The sequence below is a fragment of the Taeniopygia guttata genome, chromosome Z (assembly GCF_048771995.1).
Source record: "Taeniopygia guttata chromosome Z, bTaeGut7.mat, whole genome shotgun sequence".
NCBI lineage: Eukaryota > Metazoa > Chordata > Aves > Passeriformes > Estrildidae > Taeniopygia > Taeniopygia guttata.
Window position 1 is genome coordinate 21,949,892 of NC_133063.1, and position 12,307 is coordinate 21,962,198.

Below are 12,307 nucleotides of genomic sequence, written 5' to 3' on the forward strand. Positions count from 1 at the left end.
ACTGAGATTATAGCATTTTTCTTGGAAGGGCATTTCATACATAATTTCCACTCTTCCATTTTCATATATATTTTTATCTAGGAAAGTGACAGCAGATCTGGTGAGTTCAGTTTAGAACTAACCTGTATTTCATCAGTTTGTGAGGCAAAGGTAACTGAAAAAATGACTGTTCTTGTACTAATTTTTTCTAGTAAGTAAAAAAATACATCTTTCCCGGGGAGTTTTCATCTGCATTAGATATGTAGGGGAGCATCCTCATATAATTTAGTCATAAATTATGTGGCTGGTTCATTGAACCACAGGATCTATGTGCTATTAATGGTCCAGGTGTTCAGCAACATCCCTATCTACTCTCTTCAATATAAATTCATGGTCCAGATGTCTGCTTCTGATTCCCCTGCCTTCTCTCTCCAACAGGTTTTTAGCCAACACAACTTTTGATGGTCTCAGTGGCCACATTAAGGTGAAGGGCTCATCCATTGTGAGCTCAGAAAATAATTTCTTCATCTGGAATCTGCAGCACGACCCTGTTGGAAACCCAATGTGGACGCGCCTGGGGAGCTGGCAAGAAGGGAAGATCATCATGGACTATGGGATATGGCCAGAACAGGCACAGAGACATAAAAGTCACATGCAACACCCCACCCGGCTGCACCTGAGAGTCGTGACACTGATTGAGCATCCCTTTGTCTTCACAAGGGATGTAGATGATGAAGGTCTTTGCCCAGCAGGGCAGTTGTGCCTAGACCCACTGACCAATGATTCAGGTGTGCTGGACAGCCTGTTTGAAACCCTCCAAGGGGAAAATGACACTGTCCCCATTGAGCTGAAAAAGTGCTGCTATGGCTACTGCATTGACTTGCTGGAGAAGCTGGCTGAGGATATGAATTTTGATTTTGACTTGTACATTGTTGGGGATGGAAAATACGGTGCCTGGAAGAATGGTCACTGGACAGGGCTGGTGGGAGACCTTCTTGCTGGTACAGCTCACATGGCAGTGACATCATTCAGTATCAACACTGCCCGAAGCCAAGTGATTGATTTCACCAGCCCTTTCTTTTCAACCAGCTTGGGGATCTTAGTGAGGACCAAAGACACTGCAGCTCCAATTGGAGCCTTTATGTGGCCACTTCACTGGACTATGTGGCTGGGGATATTTGTTGCTCTTCACATCACAGCTGTATTCCTCACCTTGTATGAGTGGAAAAGTCCTTTTGGAATGACCCCTAAGGGAAGGAACAGGAACAAAGTGTTCTCCTTCTCCTCTGCCCTCAATGTCTGCTATGCGATCCTGTTTGGAAGAACAGCTGCCATCAAACCCCCAAAGTGCTGGACTGGAAGGTTTCTAATGAATCTCTGGGCTATTTTTTGCTTGTTTTGTCTGTCGACATACACAGCCAACCTAGCTGCTGTCATGGTGGGAGAGAAGATCTATGAAGAACTTTCTGGAATACATGACCCAAAGGTAAAGCATGTCTGTTGTTATTAACTCAGTCTTTTCTTCTCTCCACTCAAAATTCACTGCTGCATAATTTATGGTTTCTAACAAAATCAGAAAGTAATCTTTGTGGAAAACTGTGGTTGCAATTACTTACCACCTGGTGGCATTTCAGGAGGAAAGTTCAGTGAGATAGGACTTTTAAATACCCATAAGAGTGTAGCGGGAAGTATTTAAAAGATTGAAGGTGAGGAAAAAGGTGAAGTATTACGGTATTTTCCACTGCAGAGAAGAATAGTGGGTTCTATATGCAGATTAAGGATTTGAGCTCAGTTCCAAGTTCCCTTTGGTGGGACTTGTTCAAAAGAGTTGGATGATTCAGATCATCCTGAGATCTACTCAAACAAAACAACTACACAGAACAAGACAAAACCATTGATCCTCTTTTTCAAATATTTCACTGGTCATAATGCTGCTGGCAAAGGCAATGCTGGCAAAATTCCCCATGAATGCTAAATGAAACATAGCTGAACTGAAATATTTTGAAAAATGCTGCATTTTTCTTCAAAACAGTGGAATTCACTTTACAAGTAGTCAGGCATTTGATTTGCAGTGTTGTTTCTGCTGGGGAGCCATCATGGGAGGAGATGAGCAGTGTTGTAGACAACCCATCTACAAAGAGCTCAGACTTCCCAGAACTTCCTCCACATGCTTTCTCCCCCTTCCCAAGGGGTCTTCAGCTGGAATTTAAGTCCAGTCCTTTTCTAAGACTGTTCTTAACTTATATGCCACTAACTAGCGATCAGGAAAGCAAGGGGCAGAACGGCTTTTAGAGAGAATAGATGGCTACAGGTGACACTAGAGCATCCTCTGCACTCGACAATCAGTCCAGGGGACATGATGGCAAGCAGATTTCCCTTGCTCATATGGCATTTTCTGTAGTGAAGGTGTGATATTATTACCCACAGTTTTGTACTCGTGACCTAACTGCTGGTACAGAAACCATCCACCATGTGTCTGTCTCAAGGGACTGAACTGATAGATTGTGGTTCCTGTAAAAAAGTAACTTTAAAAGTAACTGTAAAAAAGTAACTTTAAAACCATGAGAACAGGGCATAAATCTTGCTTTTGTAAACTGTGTGAATAAATGGTACATATGTCCCTCCAGACAGCAAAAGCCAGGCTACATCTGTTGCATTAGTGAAACCTCACAGTCAGGCTGATGACCAGAGAGCTTTAACTTTGTGAGTGCAGTGCCTGGCTCACTCCCTGAAATGTTAATTAGATGGTTTCTACCAAAAACATTATAAAACAAAGAACAACAGTTTTGTGGCTGACCCAAAGCACTCTAAAATGTATTTATTGCTTAAAGCAAATTGCTCCTAATAATCTGCCATTCCTCTCCCAACAAAAAATATCATAAATATTGCATTAATGTCTTCATCAATATAAGGCACAAAAATACATTATATGTGATTTCCTCAAAGCATTCTTAAGAAGCAGATGAGAGCTTTCAGCTGAATTTCCCCAGCTCCAGGGATATCTCTGTTACTTTGTTGTCGTAAACCACAGTGGTGATTTGAAAATGAGTTTGGTCCTCTACTCTTTGCGTGGGCGTCTCCTCATCCATAAAATCAAATTGCATCAGATTACATTCTATTTTTCGGCATTATTGCTGTGACCACATGCAGTGTTTTTAAAACAGGTATTGGGAAAATCCTGCAGCTCCAAGGAAAATTAAATTATTCTAAAGCTGTGCTGTTAAAGCTTAGTGCAGAACATTGAAGAATGTCAGGTGCTGCAGACACAGACCTTGATCCAGAATGGTAACACCAATGACTCCTGGTTAGTAACCTCAGGAATTCCATTATACCAGTGGGATACTGGCCTTTCCTGGGAAAGCACTTCCCTGCTTTATGGAATAAATCTAAGCCTCTGAGTAGATACCAGTTCCCATTGAGAGAATAAGACAACACAGATTTTAGGGAAGAAGAAGATTGCCTGCCATTACATGAGCTGCAGAGTAGTTTGGTGTGTGTCATTCATGCATTTGCCTCCAAAGTCTTAGCCTGAAAGAATAGTTGTAATAGAAAGTGCACTGGTCCAACCTAGCTCACACAAGAGCCTGAGCTGTGGCTATTCAAAGTTCTCTTGAAGAGTTAAAGCTTAGGTTTAGAGAAATGTTTGGGCCATAACAGTCACATATTTACAGGTACAGGCAGCACATTTTCATTAGTTACTTAAAGCATTTTTTATGTGACTTAAAAGATGTTATGCTTGGGTTTTTCTTCCCAGATATGTTTACCTCTTTCTTTTTTAATGGTGGATACTCATTTCAAAAAGAAGGCAGCAAGAGGGAGAAATAACCTTTTTAATTTAAATTTACTTCTAAACATCCTTCTGCTGCTTTCAGTATGCATGTGCCCTTTGTACTGTGCTTTTGAAATGTATTTAAAAAACAAAGCCCAAAATAGAAGACCAGCCTTCTCAAGGTGATGTAAGACATTTAATTTCTTCAGGCTGTCAGCCATAAATGGCAAATCCCATCTGAGGTTGTGAACAGTCAGGAAGGACAGAATTAGAGCTATCTCAGTTGGACCTTTAAATGAAGTAATGATATAGAAGAGAATATAGAAATATCAAGTTGCTGAAAAGAGGAGCAGCTAGGGAGACAGGAACCAGAGCAGAAGGAAAGCAGTGAGAGGAATGAGAATTAATTTACTGGAATGTCTTGAATTTGGGGAACTTGCTATGTATTTTTGGGGTAAGAATCTTAACCAGGGCAGGTCGCTAAAGCCACACTCCTGCAGTGTCCATAAAAGGTGGCTGCCCCCTTTCCTAGGAAGTGCAACAGGAGCCAATAGGTTGTAGAGATCTTGAAGCAATGTCCTGCCTCCTTAATATCTAATTAGTCTAAGAAAATGGGCAGTTTTGGGCCACAGCTGTCCGCTCTCCCCTCATTTTCTAACTATACAGGTTGTAGACATCATCTCTTGCCACTGGAATCTGGCAAATACAACTTTTGTGTTCACTGGAACACATTCAGTCTCCTGTTTGAGGAGAAGAGAATAGGATGGCTACAGGATGAATGTGCAGGCTGCCCAGACTGACTATGCATCCATGTCCTGAATCCTTCTTAAGAAGCTCTCTACAGTACATGGCAAAGAAGTTTAAAAGCTTGTCTACAGACAGAGGACATAGAGAAAAAGCATTGTATTTGTATCATTTCATCTACTTTTATCTCTTCTCTCACCTGAATCACAGAGGCTTGTTTCACTTTTTCTTCTAATGTCACCGCTTAGGTTGCACACAAATATTATAACAATATTATAACATTGTCAGAGTGCCTGGCAGCCAGGTGCTTACCCAGCATTGAGCTCTTTCCGAGGTTCAGATACTCCTTCTCCAGGCACAGGCACACATAAGTTCTAGAAAGAAGGTATTTTACTCTCCAGGTGATTCTGCCCAGGATCTCCCCAGAGAGTGGAGTTTTTTAGCAGCAAAAGGGATCTGAATGGCTTTTGGCTTTTTCATGAAAGAACACATATTGAACACATGATGTCCTGAGTTTGTTGGCTAGTTCAGGTCATTTGAGGCAAACTAATTCTGGAAGCCCATAGGGCAGAAGAAATATTTCAAACATGCTAAGATGGAAGCAAACAACAGCAGGAGAGGGGCTCAGCAGGTTTTCCATAAAGTTGTCCAACACCTGGCCTTCCTTTCTGCAAACAGTGTTGTTCTTTCAACAATTGAATGAGTTTTTGGGTACTATCTGCCCATTGTGACTTTTGTAATAGCTGTCAACTTTTCTTTCCAATCTTTACTACACACTTGAGTAGTCATTTACTCTGGTGGTTATGTTTTCACTTCTCTTCAACACTTTACCTTCAAAAACACCCCTTGGCAGTGGCAAAGTTCCTTTCTGCATTGTATTTTGACTTGAAATATTTAACCTAGTTAGCCTCATTTAACAAAAAAAGGGCTACTCCTTTTAGTCCCATCACCAGCAATTTCACTGCATTGTCTCTCCTAAATTTACATGCCTGCAATGAAGAGATAAAATATTATTAGTCAGTCTAATATACCTTTGCAGTTATAGTTTCTACAGGTAGGCTGTTGTTAAAACAGTCTTCGGGACAAGATCACCTAAACCATTTCCTGGATGTGCCTCTTTCTCTCTGCCATTAATGATGGTTAATGAGATGGTTGTGAGTTTTCAAAACTCACAAAAAAAAAAAACCAAAAAAAAACAAAAAAAAAAAAAAAAAACAAAAAAAAAAACCAAAAAAACTTGTCCAAAAAAATATACTGCAGACACCTACAGTCACTCTGGCAAGTTCCACCCAGCAAGTCCTTTAAACAGCCTTGGTGTGCATTGGGATTAGTCCCCAGAAATCTCTGATCTCCTAGTTCAGTGCCTGAAGAGTTGCTCTTATGAGATGCCCATATTTTTATTACAAAATTGAGCCCTTTGACTGTTCCAGGCAAGTTGTTTCTGAGGTTTTGGTAATCAGGAATTCAGTATGTGCAACCACCCAGGTATTTGTATCTAGATATATAAAACATGAGGGTGCAAGCTCTCATTTCTTTTTTATGAAATGAGCATCTCAGTTAATTTAGAGGCCTCATGGCCCTTATTATATCAGTTGAATACTTTGTGTTACTTATATTAAAACTGTCTAGAAATACAACTGGAAAGCAACTTCAGATGCGTTTTAGCAACACCAAATCACAGAAGAAGAAAGGTCAAGCCACTCTATAGGTGGTCCCTCATTAGAGGCATGATTCAAGTACTCCTTCTTTCAATCATATTTTCTATTGAGTTCAGCAATTTTTAGAGTGAGGCCATAACTGCTGTGTGTATATTGGTAAATTTTCTTCCTGAAAAAGGAATTTATTACACTAATGGAAATTATTGCTGTGGTCTTTCACTGCAGCATCCTGAGATGAATCATTATAAGGGGCACCACTTGAACTGTTATGTGTTAAATAGATAATGAAGTAGCATTTATTTAAATATGCATTAAATACATAATATTGTATAGCAAAAAATCAAGTTACAAACTCAGTGAAATTTTAAAAAAATCTTGTTGCTGCCATGGGGTTTAGTATTTGTACTGGACCAGAGGCTTGTTTTTACAATTAAAAGAAGAAACTACAGAGCATGTGTTTCTGTGAAGGAAGTTACTGGCCACAGGAAGGTCATGATTCACAGCATCAGAGCCTGCTAATTAATACATGGTGCTTTCCTGAGTATTAATGAGTTAGAGAAGGATTTGAACTCAAAAGGACTTTCAGTGTCAGAGAGAGGGAAGTGGAAAACTCTCAGACAAAGGCAAAATGGAGCATCAAGCTCTAGCAGAATAAGGAATTGCAGAGCTGTCTCATGCTGGAATGAAAGGCACATGCAATTTATGGAGGTGCAATCTTGACTTCTTTAGCTTCCCCATGCAATTCATGGTGGTGAACACTTGATATGTTTAGCTTCCCCATCACCTCATTAAAGATTTCTTGTTAAAGTTACAGCTTTGGAGGTTCAGAATCTGTTCAGATCTGCTTCATTCTTATACCCATTTTATCAGATAATGCCTGCAGTGTTCTGCAAATCAAGTTTACTTTCCCAATGAAATATTATTTTTTATGTCTTCTTTTCAACAATTATCTTTTTATTATCTTTACATATTAACACTTACTGCTTGAGGTCTTCACCTACACACATTTCCTCACTCTGTCACCAACTGCCCTGGCCACTCTTCATCTCCCCCCATTGTTTGAGCCAAAGAATTTAGGGGTAGAAGTGGAAGAGATGAAGTCCTGCTGTTTTCATTCTGTGTGGTGCAGGTCATGAAGGTTGTTCTTCAAGCACCAGAGGGAATTAATGTGTTTTAGCATTTTCCCATCTATGTGGATGTCAGTTTCTTATTCTCAAGCTAAAAACCTAAATATTGAAATGTCATAACATATTTTGAAAAAAGGAAAGTGAGCCCACCACCAGCAATAGCAACTGCATAGGTGGGATTTAGACCCTTGCAAGAAATAATGAAAGTGCAGAACTACAAAAAGAAGTTATTGAAGTAACTGGCAAAAAGTAGCAGAGGCTACTTTGTGAAGGCACACAAGCTGATTCTACCACCTGACAGGTGGAAGGTCATTGTGTAGCTGACTTAGCAGCGTGGAGAATGTTTATTATTGTTCACGAAAGTCACAGCCATAGTGATCTACAGAGACCAGAGTGCTAGTCTGGCTCATCCTCCTGGAGACAGAAGTCCTGCACTAATCCACTGGATTTCAGCAATGACAAGGGTCCAAGTCCTCTGGAAGAAATAGTGGCTTTCACTGAGTGCATTGAGATTTGTCTGAACACCAGGTGAAGTCAAATATTAATGTCTATATTAATGGCCACCGTGGAAGAGGCCAGGATATCCAAATATGGCTGTAATTTTTCATTTACGCTTCATGCTTAACACATTTCTCACTGATTCCAAGAAGGAAAAAATCCCTTTCTGTTCCTATGTTGGATCTGTCTGTAACATAAGACTCCCTCTCATTTACCTTCATTTAATGCTCTTGAACCTAAAACAAATAGCAAATAATGTGTTGAAGAAACGAGGGCAATGCAGGTAGACAAGTTCCACCACCTACAATTGGAAACCTCTTCATCTTGGTAACTCATGACTCCTTTACAACACAAACCCATTGTTTGTTCCTTTCCTGGAAAGTACAGAGCACTATTCCTGCTTACAGGTTTAGGGAGAGGACTGTTTTCAGCCCTGGCACCCAGGGGACAATTTCCACGTGGCCAGGGGTAGGAGGACTGAGCTTCAACCAGCAACAGCTGAAGCATGAGAAATTTGTAAGAAAAAGGATTTTAAAGATGATAGTTTTGAAGATGGTAAACTATCTACACTTAAATTTGCTGCCACATTAGGTTTCCTCCTTCAGCCCTCAGATGCTTGTAGAAATCTGTGATAGTTAATCATCCAGAAACTGGAGACTCAGGATGGAGGGACAAAAAGAATTCTTTAACCAGAAATCTTCTTCAGTATCTCTTTTGTAGCTTGAACATGTTCTCAGACACACAGCTCTCCTTCAGTTGTAATTTGAAAAGCATTTCACCTTCATGACAGTGCATTAGCCATGTTTTACAGGGACCAAGCAGAAGAACATGCTGAATGAAGTGATTCCATCTGGAGCATCTTTACAGCTGTTTTCTGCTGCTGATCGATTGCCTTTTTGGAATTACATCACTTCTTTTCCCTCAGTCTACCCATTTTTCTTACATTTTACACTTTCTACCTTACAATCCTCAGCTCTCCCAGAATAAATCACAGCTCAGAGATCCCTCTGTCCAGAAAACTCTTAGAATGCTATTAAGAAACAGGGATAAACACACCTACAAGTTCATATTCTCCAGAATGCTCTTCTTACAGAGCTTTTTGCACTGCCCAGCACCTGAATCATCAGGGCAACCCTCAGAAATTACCCACAGACCTGAGTCTCCAGTCTCATCCCTGAGCTGAACAGCTTTTCCAAGACACAAAGGAGCAGAGCAGACCTTACATTTAATTATCAGCACTCACACAGGGACCATGAACACAAATGTTCATATTTTTGAGCAGAGACCTAAGTCACAGTTTCCTTTCACACATTCCCTTGTTGCAGTGAAGAGAATAAACTGTCAGCAGTGGACTCTGCACTCATATCCAGGTTGAAGCTGTTCATTGAGTTCTGTGCAACTGTCAGGTTTTAGGCCAGCTAATACCCCTCTGAGCTGGATTCAAAGTGATAGAATTTTAAGGAAATATGTCATTATCCTGACAAGGAAAAAATCAGCTCCACGGACACTTTTCACAACAGAGAAGCGAAAGTGTTGATTCAAATGTATTCTGCAAACACCCTCTCCTGGAGGCCCTGGGAACGTCTCAGTTTCCGAAGCTTGAACATGTAGGACAGTTCTTGATCAGAACCTTCACTTCCAGAAGTTGAGCTGTGAATTTTCATCTGCTAAAATCTGAAATTCATGTGCTTCACTGTGAATAATTTTCTTTCATCTCCCTCTGCACCCCATAAATATTCACTAGTTAGTTTCACAAGTTAGTTTTCAAAAACTCCTGCAGATAAGAAGGGAAAGCCTGCAAACTGCTTTATATTGATTTGTGGTTGGGGGTTTTTAAAATTATTATTTCATTTGTTTTGTTCATTTTTCCCTGAAACTTTGCTTATCACTTCCAATTGCTTATATTTTCTCACTGGGCTATGGGAAATCTACTGGTGGCTGCGAAGCCACCCAAATGTGTGGGTTACATAAGTCAAAGTAAAATACTACTCTTTTATGTGTGAGAGAGAGAAGTGTCATTGTAAAGAAAGCAGATTTCTAAAACCACATTTTCTTCTAATGCTATCCTTCTCTAGTGATTAGCAACTGAAATGAGCAGATTTTCAAGATCCTGCAACAGTTGCTTGGCAGAGATCATGCTGGCAATTCTCCTGATATCCAAGGTGCCCGTTAAACATTGCACTTGGTGTTATAACAGGTAACCAGCACTGTTGTGGAAGTGAGCTACTAAAACCTTTTGCACCATAGTTTTTCCTCAGAAATTGTTACAAAAGTTAGAAAAGTGCTTTCAGCCATGTTCCTCCTTTCTATACCCTATTTAAATTTAAAAGCACCTTTATAGGTAGTGGTAAACGCTAAATCCACATTAGCCCTGTCACTGAAGCGAGTGGTCACTGGCACTGCCCTCAGCTACATACTGGGGGTTGCCTTTTTCTCATTTCCGGCAAAAAAATAGTTCATGGAGTTGAATCTGGGCACTGAAGAGGCCAACATAATGAATGATGAAATGCTTCTCGTGAGCTGAGATCATGGTTAGAAATGGAGTTCCCAAAGCATTTTTCCTCCAGTCCCATTTCACAGAATGGTTCTGAGCCACACTCAGTGAGGCAGCTGCTGCACCCCACCAATCGATTTTCTAGATTGCAGTTACATCATTGCTTGTAGAAAATAGCCACAATTTCCCTTCCCAATAGCTGCTCTGTTTAGATGTTCCTTGTCTCCTCACAAGTCCTAGCGAGCTCAAACTCCATGGGATCAGCAGGCAATATTGTACTGCCTACTTTTGTGTACCTGAGACCATAATTTTCTGTACCTGGGTTCTTACTGCAAAAATAAATGGCAACTGAATGGGATGCGAACCTCAAAATTATACTAAAGTAAACCAGGGCATCAAAGGGGAAGAGGTCCTTGAGGTAAATTATGTGGCTTTGCAGCACTGAAAAGTCATGCAAAAGCCAGAACCTGCTAGAAAGACCTCAAAACTCTACAGTCCCACAGCCTTGAATGTGCCAAGGTTTACTGCTGCATTTTCAGTTTTAAATCCCAACTGGCACTGGAGATTTCTGGGCCTGTTTCCTTTCAAGCTGGCATCTAGGTGCTCTCCCCAGCTGACAGCATTGAGTGCAATGGCAATGCATTACATAAAATGGATTGTGCCAAGTTATGCAAAACCCCTGTCATTCAAGATTGTGTTTTTCTGTTTCTGCTGCTGTGGTTTCATCACATTGATGTTTATCATGTTGGTATTTTCATGCATAATTGGCACCCCAAGCCATAGATGTATGCAGATGACCAATTCGTCTCAACATCTTCCCAAATAAAACAAGTTCTCCACTTCCCACTCAGCAGATGTTTTAACAACAGCAGACAGAAACCAAAGAGATCTGGAAGTAAGGGGCCAAGCCGAGAGAACTGGTAGCTGCAGTGCTTGCTTTCAGCAGCAAGAAGCACAAACATCATTTGTCTGGGAGCACCATAATATGCAAAGCACAAAAGACTCTGAGAAGTCCCAAAGCTTGTCCTGGCACTGTCAGAGAAGTTAGAACTACAATAAAAGCCCTGGTGTTTTCTTAAATACCACATGGCCTCCCTGTCTCAAGGGACCCAACAGCCATTTCACCTCCTCAGTGCTTGGCAGCATTCATATTTCCCTTTGTTTTCTTACACAGTGCAAGAAAACATTGCTTCTTGTTTGTTTCTCACCCATGAAACGTTTTCTTCAGCAGTGAGACTTGTTCTTGGAAATGCTGGGCACAATCCATGTGTCCTACTATAGATACTGTCCTGACAGGTCGCAGGGACAGCAGTGTTCACAGTACGCCAATTGAAGAAATGACAGCTCTTTAGCCTTTCTCCTGCACCTTCATCCTCTACTTCCCAGCAGAAGAACTTCCTAGTTCTTCCTCTCAAGACTGCTGCCTTCACAGAAGATGGGACATCCTCCGGAGCCATCCATCCCTGTCCTGTACAGCAAGATCCTCTGGTCTGGGCATTCCACAGCCCTGAACCTGTAAAATCCAAGCACTCAGTGCTCAAGACAAGCAAGTGCTCAGGCCCCTCTGGCTCCATGTCTCACTCATCTCTCAAGCCTACCCCAAAGACTAAACCAGGTCCAAATGGGATATCACCACGTGTATCCTCACAACTTTGTGCAACGACTTCCTCACAGTAGAGTGTGACACTGATTCTAAAACTTTGGGGTGCACCTAAAGAATGGCCCCTCATGGTATACACCGTTACTTCAGGTATAAAACAGTTCACTGATACAAAATCCATGATCTCCAGTATTTGAGATGCAAAAATGATACTGTTGGCTGCTGGAGCTGTCACCCTTTTTTGGAGAGCCACTAACCAGCAGCACTAAAAAAATTTTTAACACCTTTTAGCTTCTAACAAACACAATATGAAAATACATTAGCAGTTAATAGCTTTTAACATAGCTACTCAATTGGCATGTTCATACCCCTGCTGTTGGACTGCCCAGGCTGTTGGTGTTTCCCTGCTGAGGCTCACAGCCAACTGCAGTTGGCTGT

The 12,307-nt window shown here is 41.0% G+C and overlaps 1 protein-coding gene across 1 annotated transcript in view; it reads left to right on the forward strand.

Moving 5' to 3' along the window:
• The window catches only part of GRIN3A (glutamate ionotropic receptor NMDA type subunit 3A), a 65,745-nt gene that overhangs the window by 30,264 nt on the left and 23,174 nt on the right, over positions 1-12,307 (forward strand). Inside the window, exon 3 of the mRNA XM_012577405.5 lies at positions 418-1,465. Within this exon, the coding sequence (XP_012432859.5) occupies positions 418-1,465 (1,048 nt within the window). The remainder of the gene's footprint in view (positions 1-417; positions 1,466-12,307) is intronic.